The sequence below is a fragment of the Lepidochelys olivacea genome (genome assembly GCF_965140295.1).
Source record: "Lepidochelys olivacea isolate rLepOli2 genome assembly, chromosome: 11".
NCBI classification, from domain to species: domain Eukaryota; kingdom Metazoa; phylum Chordata; order Testudines; family Cheloniidae; genus Lepidochelys; species Lepidochelys olivacea.
Genome location: NC_140421.1, coordinates 46217405 through 46233024, shown reverse-complemented (window position 1 = coordinate 46233024; position 15620 = coordinate 46217405). Strand labels below are relative to the sequence as shown.

The window sequence follows — 15620 nt, the reverse complement described above, 5'->3', positions numbered from 1 at the left end:
ATTAGCATGATTAGCTGGTGTGTTATCCCTGCAAGAGCCAGTGCATGTTGAGGGTATGTTATAAAGGAGCAGTATGTGGATTGATAACTTGGGCAACGTTGATGGCTGTTATGATATCTCTGTAAAAGCTGACAACAGGTTTCGCACTAAAGCCAAAATTTTCAAACCAAGGTGACTGTTAGGCCTTGTCTACAGTGGCAAGTTTCTGCGCTGTAAAGCAGCTTTCTGCCGTGTAACTCCCCAGGTGCACACACTGCCAAGCCACTGAGTGCGCAGAAACTGCACAATTGCAGCGCTGTAAAAAAAACCTCCCCGACGAGAGGCTTTCTGTGCCGGGGGTACAGCACCACGGTGCCAGTGTAGACACCCTGCTCGATTACAGCGCTGCAATTGGCCTCCAGGAGGTGTCCCACAATGCCTGTTCTCGCCTCTCTGGTCGTTGGTTTGAACTCCCTCAGGTGACCAACCATCATCCTCACTCCTTAAATTCCTTGGGGAAGGCCGCACAGAATTAGAAAGCGGCCACGAAGAACTAAAGAGGACTTTCTGTGTGATGTCATGATGCACTCCGTGGCCAAAAAACAAGAACTGAAGGAGTGGCGGGAGAGCGAGGAGAGGGACCGAAAGGAGAATGCGGCACACCAGAATGAAACCATGGAGTGGCTCTTAAAGGTTATGGAGTGCCAAGTGGACACGCTCCAGGCGCTACGAGCACTGCAAACCGAGCAGCTCCGCTCCTGCCCTCCCCTGCAGCTGCTGTCACAAAACTCTTTCCCATGCGCCCCCCAGACACCGCCAGCACACTCTTATCAACTTTCTGGCTCCAGTCTGTACCCACTGCATTCCACTCCTTCCCCGTCACAGTCCAGCCCTGCAGACTCCCAGTACCCACTGCACTCAACACTGCACTCCCAGTACCTGCTGCACTGTACTCCAGAGGAGAAGGTTGGATATAATACCCAGACATACACAAATCTTTAACCATCCTTGGGTCCCACCTCCTCCTGGGACCCTCTCTTCCATCCCCCTCAGTGCTGATGTGTTTTTTTGTTTCTCTCTCTCCTCCGGTGGTTGTTTTTAAATAAAATAATTGGTTTGAAAGCAATCTTCATTCCATTAACTGAAAGCAAACAGAGTCCTGCAAAGCAACAGACAATTTTCTTACAACTTCATAGTGCATCGCCTGCACCAATCACAATCACTTCCTAGCATTACAAGCACTGCACTCCTGAGCATAGCAATAAATATTCATGGCTTTCAGCATCAGATTGCTCCCTCAAGCAGTGGCGTAGCCAGGTGGGAAAAAACGGGGAGCAGAGATTGGGGGAAAAAAAAAAAGCGCCACCCCCTGGTACTCACCCGGCGGCGCTTCGGGTCTTCAGCAGCACTTCGGCGTCGGGTCCTTCACTTGCTCTGGTCTTCAGAGTGGGAGGGGCCTGCCCAGGCCGGGCTCCCTCAGAACCACCTTGCTTGGGGCCCAGAAGAGCCGCCCTGCCCCATGCGGGCCAAGAATGACCCGGCCCCTGCACTGGTCCCAGGCGGCTCAGCCCCGGGAGGTTGCAGGCAGAGCGAGACCGCCCAGAGCCGCGCTGGGAAGCGGGGCAGGCAGACCCCTGTGGGACGTGACCCCTGAGAGCTCCCCAGCCCAGCTGGCGGAGGAGCGAGGGGACGGGACAGGGCATACCTGGGCTGGCTAGACAGTCGAGAGGCACGCCGGAGAGAGGCTGGAGAGGAGAAGAATCAGCCTGCAGTGGCCCCTCAGCTGGCAGTGCAAGTGAAGTGCAGCGCCCGGCCCTCTGATGGACCCCTGTTGAGCATGAGCCCGGTGCCAGGGCACATCTGGTGCCATTGTAAACCTGGTACTGGTCAGCACCTCCGTGAATGCCACAAGCAATCTCAATGCCGTAGCTACTATGCATGGCGAGATCAACGTCTCACTCCTCTTGCGTTTGTAGTTTAAGGAATAACTCCACTGCCACTCTTGACGTGATAGAGTGAGCAGCATATTGGTCAACAGTGCGGGATCCATTCCTGCAGACCAAAGAGGCAGAGCGCACAGTACACAACTGTTGAAAGATTGCGCCAAATGTGGACAGAAGCACAGGGATTGCTGGGATGCGAAGCAATGTATCACGGGGCATTGGGACAGGACCCAGGATGCCCTGCGACCCCCCCCCCCCCGCCTTCCCACAACTCTTGGCGGCAGAAGAGGAAGAGATGCTCTGTGGGATAGCTGCCCAGAGTTCACGGCTCTGAATACTGCTGCAAGTGTGAACACACTATTGTGCAGGCTGCTGACAGTGTGAACACACAACAGTGGTTTCCTTTCAGCGCTCTGAGTGGTGCTGTAACTGCCGGCGCTGTAACTCTGCCAGTGTAGAAAGTCTCCTAAAGCCATTTTTAGGCACCTTTGGGAGATGTTTAGCACCTGTAGTTCTTAATGGCTCTGCTGGGTTTGGGTGCTCGGCACTTTTATTTAGAAACCCAACCTAAGCACACAAATTTGAAGAAATTGTCTTAACAATTTCTAGACTTCAGCCTGGTAGCATGTGGAAAATTGTTCTAGTATGTAGTTATTTGATCTGTACTAATGCCAAACAAGACAATACTCTTTATTAGGGCTGGCTGGGAAATAACAATTGTCTTGCAAATAAATAAATGAGGTTTCAAATGTTTTTGCTCTGATGGAGAGAGCAAGACAGACTGTCTCCCTCTGTAGCTCTCTGGTTAGAACACTGGCCTGGCACATGGGAGCCTAAGGTTTAAGTCCTTGCTATGCCTAATTAGTGTGTCTTGAAAATGTAATCAAGACTAAGCTAGTTCCCTGATGTATGCAGTGTAGTTGTTGTCATGCTGATCCCAGGATATTAGAGAGACAAAGTGGGAGAGGTAATATCTTTTACTGGACCAACTTCTTTTCCTGAGAGTCACAAGCTTTCCAGCCACACACAGCTGCTCTTTAGGTCTGGGAAAGTAGTTAGCACATATTCTAAGGGACCATTCAAGGTAGGGTGGCCGTTAACACCTCTGGGAAGCATTTTGGTTTCAAGTAAGCAATGTCTTCCAGCAGAAAACTGTTTTGAAAATTATCTGACCAGCTCTACTTTATACTTTATCTGCAAAAAGAAAAGGAGTACTTGTGGCACCTTAGAGACTAACCAATTTATTTGAGCATAAGCTTTCGTGAGCTACAGCTCACTTCATCGGATGCATACTGTGGAAAGTGTAGAAGATCTTTTTATATACACACAAAGCATGAAAAAATACTTCCTCCCACCCCACTCTCCTGCTGGTAATAGGTTATCTAAAGTGATCACTCTCCTTACAATGTGTATGATCAAGTTGGGCCATTTCCAGCACAAATCCAGGTTTTCTCACACACACCCCTCCCCCCCCCACACAAACCCACTCTCCTGCTCTACTACAGGACAGGCCTAACAAAGAAAATAACAGAACGCCACTAGCCGTCACCTTCAGCCCCCAACTAAAACCCCTCCAACGCATTATTAAGGATCTACAACCTATCCTGAAGGATGACCCAACACTCTCACAAATCTTGGGAGACAGGCCAGTCCCTGCCTACAGACAGCCCCCCAACCTGAAGCAAATACTCACCAGCAACCACTTACCACACAACAGAACCACTAACCCAGGAACCTATCCTTGCAACAAAGCCCGTTGCCAACTGTGCCCACATATCTATTCAGGGGACACCATCACAGGGCCTAATAACAGCAGCCACACTATCAGAGGCTCGTTCACCTGCACATCCACCAATGTGATATATGCCATCATGTGCCAGCAATGCCCCTCTGCTATGTACATTGGTCAAACTGCACAGTCTCTACGTAAAAGAATAAATGGACACCAATCAGATGTCAAGAATTATAACATTCATAAACCAGTCAGAGAACACTTCAATCTCTCTGGTCACGCGATTACAGACATGAAAGTTGCGATATTACAACAAAAAAACTTCAAATCCAGACTCTAGCGAGAAACTGTTGAATTGGAATTCATTTGCAAATTGGATACAATTAACTTAGGCTTGAATAGATACTGGGAGTGGCTAAGTCATTATGCAAGGTAACCTATTTCCCCTTGTTTTTTCCTACCCACCCCCCCCCCCGACGTTCTTGTTAAACCCTGGATTTGTGCTGGAAATGGCCCACCTTGATTATCGTACACATTGTAAGGAGAGTGATCACTTTAGATAACCTATTACCAGCAGGAGAGTGGGGTGGGAGGAGGTATTTTTTCATGCTTTGTGTGTATATAAAAAGATCTTCTACACTTTCCACAGTATGCATCCGATGAAGTGAGCTGTAGCTCACGAAAGCTTATGCTCAAATAAATTGGTTAGTCTCTAAGGTGCCACAAGTACTCCTTAACTTAGAGAAAGTAAACCTCTTTTTGCCTCACTTTCCTTCCTCCTAAAATGGTGGCTTGAAATATTTACCAGGCATAGTAACTGAGGAACCAAACCTAATCCCAGCTAAGTATGGAAGACTGGGTGGGGAGAGGAGAAGCGCTCATTCACGAGGTTCAGGGTAGCACAGTTGTACTTGGAAGGAATGGTATGATGATCTTGGGACAGGCTGGATTCTCCATCTTATATCAGTTTCTGTAATGATCAGTATAATACTCCAGCTCTGGACTGGGGAAGAAACTTTCTCTTCTCTTAGCATCCAGATCCTTTTGGTTGATGTAAATTCATCCTCTAGTCATTTTTTTTGTCTTTCATGAATGAATCCAATGCCTAACTCTGCTGCTCTCATAGGGTATTTCTAGACTGCAATGTAAACCCCATGTTAATAGAACTTGAGTAAGCAGACCCTGGGTTTAACCTAGAGGTTGAGTGTTAGTCTCTAAGGTGCCACAAGTACTCCTTTTCTTTTTACACTCATTTGTAATCTCAGGTTAGGAATTGTTGAACCCTCGGTCCCAGTCTCTGGCTCCAGCATCTACACTGCATTATGTAGACCTGAGTCCAAGCACCCATATACCATATTTTCTAAGACCCACCCAAAACGTGACAGCTATAGCCCTTTGTTCATGGTGTAGTGTGAGAGAACTTGATTGTCTACTAAACTTGACTGTCCAGAGGACACAGAAAGTTGGCCTGTGGGACTATGGGCTACTTTTGGAGGACTCCCAGAGCACAAATCTAGCTGGGCTGCACCTACACTACAAAGCAAAAGGGCTTGAACTCTGGATCCTGGCTTGACTCAGGCTGAGAGACCCTCCCCCCTTTGGAGTCCTGGGACCAAGTCCTAGGTTAGTGTGATTTGTGTGTAGATGGATGCATAGGCACTGATTTCCCCTCTGCCCTGTGAGTGCTTGACCTGGCCCCATCCCAATTCCACCCCTTTCCCCCTAAGTCCCCGTCTCTTTACCGCCTCCTCCCCTGAGCATGCCACATCCCCCTCCCTCCTGGAATGTCCTGAGCGCCACCAAACAGCTGTTAGGTGGTAGGCAGGAAGCACTGGGAGAGGGAGGAGCGGGGATGAAGTGTGCTCAGGGGAGCGGGTGGGGCAGGGGGAGCTTGGCTGCCACTAATTTTTCCCCGTGGATGCTGCAGCCCCATGGGGCTTGGGCTATGGGGCTGAAAAATTGCTGTATAGAGGTTCGGGATTATGCTGGAGCCCGAGCTTTGCGACATTCCACCTTTTCAGCCCCAGAGCTGGAGGGAGCTCCACAAGCCTGAGTCAGCTGACTTGGGCCAGCCTGGGTTTTTTTTATCCCTGTGCAGGCAAATGATAGACATATCCATATGTTTCCCAAACAACAGTATGAAACTGACATGATTCTTGGTAGTTTAACTGCTGACCACAAAGTGGTGAATAACAGCAATGGAACTAACCAACGTTGTTGATTTTACTTTGGAAAAGCTGTGAGTAGCAGAGGCACAGAACTTGGATGTTTACAGGCTCAGGAAGGAAATAAGTGGGTCTGTTTTATGCTTGAGCTGCATTTGGGAGGTTATCTCCACAACCACAAGAACTAGAAACTCTCCCACCACCCCATTTTTTGTGTGTTTTGCTGAAATTACACTTTCATAAAACTGTCTGGTGTAAGTTTCCTCATTTGCCAGGGCAATGTTCCTACTCACTAGGGGCAAGTGCATTTTTAAGCCCTATGGAAATAATGAGAATTGTAAGCTTTTGGGGACAGGATTGGTCATTGTACATTTGTATAGTGCCTCCCCCCACCTAGTTAGCCTTTAGCTGATACTGCAGTATAATTGTTTAATAATAAAATATCTACCTCACAGGTCTGTTGTAAGACATAATTGATGTTGTTGCAAAGCTTTGAGATCATTGAGTGCTATAAATGCAAAGTATTCATTAACCTTATCTATTTAAATATTCTGTTGTCCCCAAAATTTCATTATCATTTTTTGTTCTACATTCTCTTGGTCTAATACTTCTTTAGGAATTTGTGCACTATTCTATGTATCAGTGAGCAAAAAGCTTCAGAACCTATTTGTAGTGAAGAGGGGGGAAAAAACTTATGTAATCTTAACCTCTGTGGGGAGGAAAAACTCAACTGTTTTTTTAAGAGAATTGGTTGAACAAGATGAGTACTATTGTTCATTGAGAGTTGCATATTACCAGCTTATTATTGCTGAGCTCATCGAAATGACACAAATAACACAATGCACCATCCTGCACAGTGGTTTTTTTATGAGCCTGGTCCTCAATGCTCCATACACCATCCTGCACAGTGGTTTTTTTTATGAGCCTGGTCCTCAATGCTCCATACATACTTAATAAGTTTAAAAAGTAAGATCCTTATTTAGGAGTAAGTGTTGTGGTTTGGTTTCTGGCATCAACAGTGTGTTCATTTTATAGGTATGAAGCACCCAATAAGTCCTGCCCAAATCTTTGAAGATGGAATTATGAATCCATCAACTTTTCTACGGGGCTTTGAAGAGAAAGGACTGAGGAATGATAGACCAGACTATCAATTCAGTAAAGAAAAAAAGAAGATACTATTTTCCTTCTGTGAAGTGTGCAATATACAGCTGAACTCTGCAACACAGGCTCAGGTTCATTACAATGGGAAATCTCACCTGAGAAGAGTGAAGCAGTTGAATAATGGGAAACTACCTACAGATGCTACCACAGGCACTTTGTTTGCGAGCACAAGCACAGGTACTTGATTAATATATATACGAGAGATGCTGATTTCTGGTCAGAAAAAACCCAAAACTTGCAGAGATAGCGAAGCTTTTTTAATACTCCATGTACAATATTAATGATTGGTAATACAGAACACTACTGCTAATTATAATTATTATTATCCTTTATACTGTCTTAGCCACTGTTACATTTATTTCCTTTTGAAAAGAAAAAGTGGACCTACGTCTTCATTTTTGTGAAAGGAATTTACTCAGTCTTTCATTTCACAAAGCACTAATAGAAACGTATTGATATAATTCTAGTTGCAGCATTGAACATGTTGATTCCTTCACATTGGTCCAGCTTTTATTAAGGCAATGCTGTGTTGTTTAAGGATGCCAGGATTGGACTGTATGTATTTAAGGTATGGAATATTCAAAAATGTCTGTATCTAAAGATGTAGCATGCTATTCTCTGATGTGTAGGGTTTTAAACAGATGTTCATAGTCAACTGCTCCTGTGTCCTTTACATTTTTAATTTTTTTTGTTGTTGTTGTTCTAAGAATTCTAAATTCTGGAAAGAAGTTGCAAGTGTGATTGTGAAAATATCTGGTGTAATTTTTACCAGATTATAGTTTGGGTGCATCAGGTTTTTTTTTTGTTTAAAGCATACCCCCTCTTCGCTCTTTGTTTTATTAAAAGGAAAAAATCAGGCTGCCTTTCTACCTCCTAAGAAGCAAAAAGGCTTCAAGTCCAATATTTTAAAAAATCCTTTGCAGGTCACCTTTGAAGGAGGGGTAACCATAATTCTTTCTTGTGCCGAGAGAGATGCAAAAAGATACCGTTGTTCAGAAGAATTGCTGTCTAGAGAAGCCACAGATAGCTGCTTTTAATATTTAGTATATAAAAGTATTGATCAAGTGACAGATTCCAAATCTTCATAGGAAGGATTTATTCATTTTATTATAGAAACACCAGAGCTACGTTGAAGGTTAAACTGAAAACTTCGGAGTACTGGATTGAAGAGATAAGCCATTGCTATTTTAAATGGTCTTTGTTTCTCTTCCTTTTGAGTTCTTTTTTCTGGATGCTTGACTTTTTCTGTTTCCTTGGTTTGGTGTTCTTACGTTTTGGTTTATTTTGAATCTGAGGATGGAATGTGTGTCACTTGGATATATTGCTGGCAACCAGGCCTGTGTTTGAAAATGATGAAATTCAAATTGATGTGTAAATACCCTGGTGGTTTCATTGTGAAATTTTTCAAAAGTATTCTGAATGAGTGAGACACCATCATTTAATGAAGTAAAATTATCTCTCTGTGTTGCTGGAAAATGCAGCCCCTAAAGTATTTGTTTGCGCTGTATGTTTTGATTTCTTTGAGCTGTGTACATCTGCTGCTTTGTCAGCAATTTAAGTAACCTAAAACTGTAATTCTTGGTCCCCTGTCTCCTACACTCTTTTGTCCTTAGGCCTTCTCCATCTTAGCTGCTTGCATCTCCTTTGGGTGTGTGCCTTGGATGCATACCTTTACCCACATCTGCCTGTAAAAATCAGGATCAATTGCTTCATTAAACTGCACATTACTTGAAATTAATATTTCTTTTGTTAATCAACTTGTATCCTCCAGAAATAATTTGTATAGTGCCTGCTGCTATAAGAGTTAGGCATTTTATTTGTATAGTTGAATTACATTAACTTCATTATTAGTAAAAGGAAAAAAAATCCCTAAACATAATGCCTTTCATAGAATGTTACAAAATATACCTTTGGCCTAAGAGCCAGTACATTTACTAGAATGCAATTCAGTGTTTCTGAAAAACAATAGTGAAACAATAGTGTAGCAATGCGAAGTTCCCACAAGATGGTGCTGCAAGCTTGCAACAGGCACTTGATCTACAATTCTGCTAAGTTCTGTTGCTATATGTAGTGGATTTTTAAACAAAACAAAACTTTTTTTTTTTTATGAATCCCTTTGCAGGACAGCAGTGATATGTTATATGTACTATTGTTGGTTTTATGAATGGCCTCCTCCTACTGCACTTCATTCCCTTTTGGACAGGTAGTTTACCCAGCAGTGCTGTTGCTCCCCAAAACACTTATCAGCCTCTTGGGATATTGGGCTTGGGGGAGTCTGCTTGTGGTTTCTGCCTTGCTTGTATTAAAACTGGAAAAAATGCCTGGAAAAAGGCAAAATACCTTTTAAAATTAATTAAGAACATAAGAACGGCCATACAGGGTCAGCTCAGTGGTCCATCCAGACCAGTATCCTGTCTTCTGACAGTGACCAGTGCCTGATGCTTCAGAGGGAATGAACAGAACAGGGCAGTCCCCTGTCATGCAGTCCCAGCTTCTGGCAGTTGAAGGTTTAGGGACACCCGAAGCACAGAGTTGCATCTCTGACCATCTTGGCGAATAGCCAACAGTTGACCTATCTTCCATGAACTTATCTAGTTATTTGTTTAACCCAGTTATAGTTTTGGCCTTCACAACATCCCCTGGCAACAAGTTTCACAGGCTGACTGGGTGTAGTTTTTGAGGTAGCCTGAGACCTCATCCACTTTGTAGCCTCTGAGAACTTATCCACTTGGCCTATACAATTGCTCATGTCAAGCCAGGCCTACAGTTGTGTGAAGAAGTACTTCCTTTTGTTTGTTTTAAACCTGCTGCCTAGTAAATGAATTGGGTGATCCCTGGTTTTTGTGTTATGAGAAGTGATAAATAACACTTTCCTATTCACTTTAGCCATACCATTCATGATTTTATAGACCTCCATCATATCCCCCTTTAGTTGTCTTTTCTAAGCTGAACAATCCTGGTCTTTTTAATCTCTCCTCATATGGGAGTTGTTCCATACTCCTAATATTTTTTTGTTGCCCGTCTCTGTACCTATGTATGTCACAGATTCTGGAAGTGCCCTTTCTGCTCTATGCCCAACTTGTTTCTGAGAAATGGAATAATTTTCTTTGGGTTCTGGGCTGCTTTAGGTAGCAAATGTGAATTAACTTGCAGATTAGATTTAGTGATGCCCTTTTGCAGTCCTTGCGTTACTGAAGGCCTGTGGAGTGGCCTCTCTGTGAGTTTGCTGGGGAACAGAGATTGGTTGTCTGTTTGCCACAGTATACTCTGTCAGCAGCATGAGTACGTAAGCTGTTATGCTGGCATGCACATCTGTTTGCTCACAGGTTTCTCTCCTTGCAGAACACTGTCGCACTGTAGGGTTAGATCCTGTAGCTGTTTGCTCAGGTGCATTCTGCACCTATGCAGCAATCCCTTTCACGTTAGTGGGGCCCCATGAAGGCCCAGGGAAGCATATAGGCAGATCAAGTAGCAGGATCTAACCCTATAACATTACCTAGATTTGTGACAGTTGCAGGATTTAACACATAGTAATAAAATGTAAGAACTCTATAAAATGAAAAGTATTATCTTAATGAATCCTTCCCATAGTTAAGATGACACTCTCTGAGGTGATCAGTGAAAAATTAAAACTGCTGTAAGGAAACCTTGGAAGATTGCTCTAAAAATGTACTAGTCCAGCCACAATATCTACTCATCCACCTTTGCCACGATGATGCTGGAGGGCAATCTGGGAGGGGATAGGTAATTAGTCTTAGTTTAAAGAAATTATTTGTCTCTGGTGAATAGGTGAGCAGAATTTTGCTAGTCAATACAGAAAGCCTGAATAAGGGATAGACTATGCTCTGTTACTCACCCAGATTTATGTTGTTGTAACACTATTGACTGCAGTGGAGTTACTCTCAATGTTTTAATTGTGAGCAGAATCTGACCCTAAAATGGAATCTGGGTATATAGCCCCAAATCCTCAGCTGTGCCGGAGCTTTGTCTGTCCCACTTAGGACTATTTGCGCTGCCTTGTTGGAGATCAGAATCTGAATCTCAGTAATCTTATTGAACTAGGCCTTAAACTCCTTTCTAGTTTTCTCTTTGAAGAAAAATGTCTGTCAGTTTATTTTAGTGAGCATTGAAAAGCATGCTAGGCACCAGCATCGAAAAGCATGCTAAGCATCGAAGAGGTAGTCCCAGTCCCAAAGAGCTTAAATGCTAATAAAGTCTACTTTTGAGGGCAAAGGTACTCATGTGCATAAGAGTTTGCAGGACTGGAATATCCCTAAATAGAAAGATGGGAGGGAGAAGGACAGGAGAATGGAGAGCAAGGATTACAAGAACAGGAGCATGAGTTAGCACAGTTTCACTGCACACATCTAGTTTTTGGGGGGGTTTTTGCTATTAGGTGCTGTGGTACCCCAATATAGCACATTTTCTCAATGTCAATTTTGCCTGTTTCCATTTAGTTAGTTTTAACCCTTGCAATTTTATTTTCAAAGCTTGCTCTGAGAGAGAGGGAGGAATGTACGTGGGGTTAGGATACAGAGCCTAGTCAATGCTATTTCTAACTCTCCTTCCTTTGCTTTGTAAAGCCCAAACCCCATGTACAATAGCTCAAAAAAAGGAGCTCCATTGGGTTTGAGTAGGGGGCATGATGCTACATGGCTGGCACACTGTCCCCATTTCTGTCTGTGCAAGAGAGAGCAACTGGATTAGGATAGCAGAAGGGGGCAGTCCGGCCTTTACGTAAATGATTAGTTCACATCTTTCACTAAAAGCCAAAATTAATAATTCCATTAATGTAATTTAGATTAGTATTAAATGAGGTCTAGAGGCTGTGTTCATTTCTTACTCATAACTATTGTATAGTCTTCTGTACAACCAGATTTTGTTGAGTAGAGGGCAGCACTTCATTTCTGTTCCTTAAGTATCCTCAAAATTTATTTTTTTCTGGAAAATGAAATATTGCCTAAATCAACATATTTGCTAGCCATTCATTCATTCATGTGTATATGATATATATTAAATATATACATTGCTGTTTTCTGTCATATCAAAGCAATCAACCATTTTGAAACTAAGGGACTTGACTGTAGTGTTTTGGTGTACGTTAATTTATTAGCAAAACGTGTTTTGTGGTGACAGATGATTGAGGTATTATTATTTACATAACAGGTGTTAGCTGAGGGACTAATAGTTGTGAATAATGTTCATAATTCCTGATTCAAAGATGGAAAAGGAGTAGTGTAAATCTACTGGTGACTATATTAGAAAATATGTGGTAGTTGAAAAACATTGCCTTTTTCCTGCTCCCTGCTGCAGCCTGTAGATCCAGTGCCCAGAAAGTATACAAATACCTGGTGGAGGTCCACTGTCAGGGAGCTATGAATCCTTCTGTATATAGTGCACATTGCCCCAGTTCCAGATATGGGCTGGTGCAAAATTTGCACCTACAAGTTACCTCTTGGGATTTTTTTACTTCTCCGTTATTGGTTAGTTAAGGTTCATTTTTAGCAATTGGTGAAGTATTGAAGCAGAACATAAAATCCCCCAGAAGGAGTGGGGGAAAACATCCCTTTGACTAACTAGGAGTTTTAGTGCTAACTATCCACCAGCTTACTCTAATTTTGTGCTTTATAGGACTGGACATGCAGCTGTTTTGGGCGCGCAGATTGGTAGATGCCTGGCGCATTTGTACATGCAAAATTAGGGACTAGCTGAAAATTGCACAAAACATTCTTGGGGCTCTTTTTACATTATTCACCAGCTATGTGTACATGTTGCAAATGTGGGTGTTCATGAATTGTTCAGTAAATTCTCCCAAGTCGGAGTTATGTCTTGGTGAAGAATTTTATAATTGGGCCCTCCTTTGGATAAAGAGATGTTCACTTCCTGTCCTAAATTGTGTGACATTGCAGTTTTCTGTTTAAACCTGGCCACGTTTCTGCATGGACATGGTTGCAATAGTGGTGCATAATATGATCTCTAGTCAGGCTGAAACCTGGGTCCTCTGTTTATATATGATTGCTGTGTCTGTAGAGCAGCGGACTCGAGGACCCCTATTTTGACTTAAAATTTTTCATGGACCCCCCCCCCAAGACTGCTGCTCAGCCCCAAGCCCCACCCCCACTTCACCCCTTCCCCAAGGACCCACCTCTTCCCGCCCCTGCTCCACTCCTGCCCCTCCTCTTCCCTGCCTCTTCCTTCCCCCTCCCTCCCAGTGCCTCCTGCACACCATTGAACAACTGTTCCCTGGTGTGCAGGAGGTGCTGGGAGGGTGGGGGAGGAGTTCATTAGCAGAACCCAGGGACCCCAGTTTGAGAAACGCTGTGGTAGAGTGTTATAGCCCTGTGGGATGAAAGGTGCTATATAAATGCAAGATGATGATAATGATTATAGATAGTCATTTAGCTGTTTAAAAAACACCCACTCCCTGACACCTCTGACTTAACTAAAAAAGTAAAGCGAGACTAGTTAACATACACTACGTATCTTGGTCTGAGATACTTTCCCTTGCACCAACTGCTAATACCCTAGTATGTTTAGATAACCGTGTAATTGTTTAACAAACTCGTACGCCTTTTTGCTTTGCAAACTTAATCTCTCCCTGATCTTCAATTTACTGTTATTGCAACACTGTTCTGTATCTATATTTTGTATCTTGTATATATGCCCCTCTTCTTTGTGGGGAAAGATAACCTGTATGAAGCAGATGAAAAGACAGCAAGATTTACATTTTGGGAAGTCGGGAGGCGAATGGGAAAATGTCCTTTAGGTAAGTAATCAAAGTGAAAAAGGAAAGTGTTTTGTCATATACTGGCATGCACTTAGCTGTTGAATTATCTCTGAAAATATTTACTATGTTCTACTGTACAGAAGATCTTAGTCTAGGGCAATCTCCATTTCCCCCATCTCCCCCCTGCGCAAATATTTACATGACTCTTTATATTAGAGACAGACATATCTGTGGATATTCTTGCTCTCTTATGCTATTTTTGTATCCTTTACATAATTGTATAACTGAGTGCTTCTATTAATATGCAAAAGAGTCCAGGAATGACTTTTATTTTTTAATTTACTTTATTTATTTATTTCAGGCTTTTCCAATAATAAATCTCATCTGAATACAGGCTGCTGATTCTCCTCTGTCTCCTATTCACTGTGGAAAAGGCAGAGCTATTTTTAACATTTACACAATTTAGATAGATGATTCTTCATTCTGTGTGGTTTGAAGCTAAATCTGTAGAGCCTTTCATAATCATATCCTTTTTATGGTTTGCTTGAATTTGATCACAGTTGCTGATTTCATGCATTGATAATGAAGGCTTAGGTTGCCTGTTTCTAAGCATAAATCCATCTCAGACTTCTACTTTGATAGTGCTCTGTGTTTCAGTACGCATGAAGATATAGAACTGAAATTGCTTTGCTTTCTTTACAAATGACTCAGTGTGCTTGTCCTCCTTCCCTAAAATGTTGCCAGCGTGTAAAGGATTTTCAATGAGCAATGCAATAAGCCAGCATCTGGGAAGGTTTGAAGCTGCATTGGTATAACAGTGTACTGTCACACAGATGATCAGGGCTGGAGCCAAGACTCTGTAGCACCGTAGATCATATTGGTCACATACTGGAAGTTTTGTTTATCTAACTTGGTTGCTATTTAAGCTGGTTAAATAGTATTGTCATAATGTGGAGTGGACTTCCTAGTAGAGGTGAGCATGATTTTATTTTTAAACTTTTCTGGATAGCTTTGAGATTTCACTACTAGATGCTTACATGTTTGGCACTATTTCTGTGGGTATGTCATTTGTATTCTAGTTATTACAGTGGAAATGATATCAGATATACCTTGCCTTTTTGTTGGGGGTTTTTTTAATGTAAAAGTAACTCAGTAAATATATGTGGTAAGCCTCCTTTCTTTGCTTGCTGTTTGCAGAGGATACCTTACCAGTAGGTGACTTCCTATGCATTTTAAATATTTCAGAACGCGTCAGTGATACTATATGATTTGCTGATCATTATAGAAGTAAGCTAATTAATAGTATGATTTGTACACCACTGGTCACAAAGAAAGCTGTTCTTAAATGCATTAAATCCAATTTTGAGTCATGATATGAAGAATATGAGACCAATGGTATTCATGAGATAAACTAAGAAAGTAAATGAAATAAACTGCATGCTGGAGTTGACTTCTTATATAAACCTGACATTATTAATGTTAAAAGTTATGACCTGTCAGGTACAGAACAACCTCCAATAAGTCATTGGCTCTGACAACTTGTTTCATGAGGGAGGTATAAAATTACTGTCACTGATGTCTAACCGTGCTTTAGTTAAATTTGACATTAAATCCAGCAAGTTTTATTTAAAAATAGGGTGCTGAAGCTACTATATGAAGTTTATATGAGTAAATCTTAAGGTATAAAAAGACCCTACAGAGCAATAAATAGCATGTAGCTATATAAAAAGCTTGGACCAGAAATTTTACCTACAACAAAACCACTAAATTTACTTAATCTGAAAGTTACTTATTAAGCATTACAGTCCTGCTAATGTGCTCAGTCTATGTTGAAACCGGCTTTAATTATGTAGAGATGGTGGTATTAACTTGTTTAATACAGAAAAAGAGAGTTTAAAATTATTATGATTGTA

The 15620-nt window shown here is 42.3% G+C and overlaps 1 protein-coding gene across 6 annotated transcripts in view; it reads left to right on the top strand.

The window, feature by feature from the left end:
- ZNF385B (zinc finger protein 385B) overlaps positions 1–15620 on the top strand; it is a 305083-nt gene that overhangs the window by 45225 nt on the left and 244238 nt on the right. For 2 of the 6 annotated variants that reach the window (XM_084643008.1, XM_084643007.1), the window contains exon 1: positions 14400–14680. In XM_084643008.1, coding sequence (XP_084499134.1) covers positions 14656–14680 — 25 coding nt within the window. In that variant the 5' untranslated portion in view covers positions 14400–14655. Of the gene's footprint in view, positions 1–6854; positions 7158–13665; positions 13747–14399; positions 14681–14722; positions 14767–15620 lie in introns of those variants that run through there. The other 4 variants (XM_084643003.1, XM_084643011.1, XM_084643009.1 and 1 more) reach the window with 4 other exon arrangements.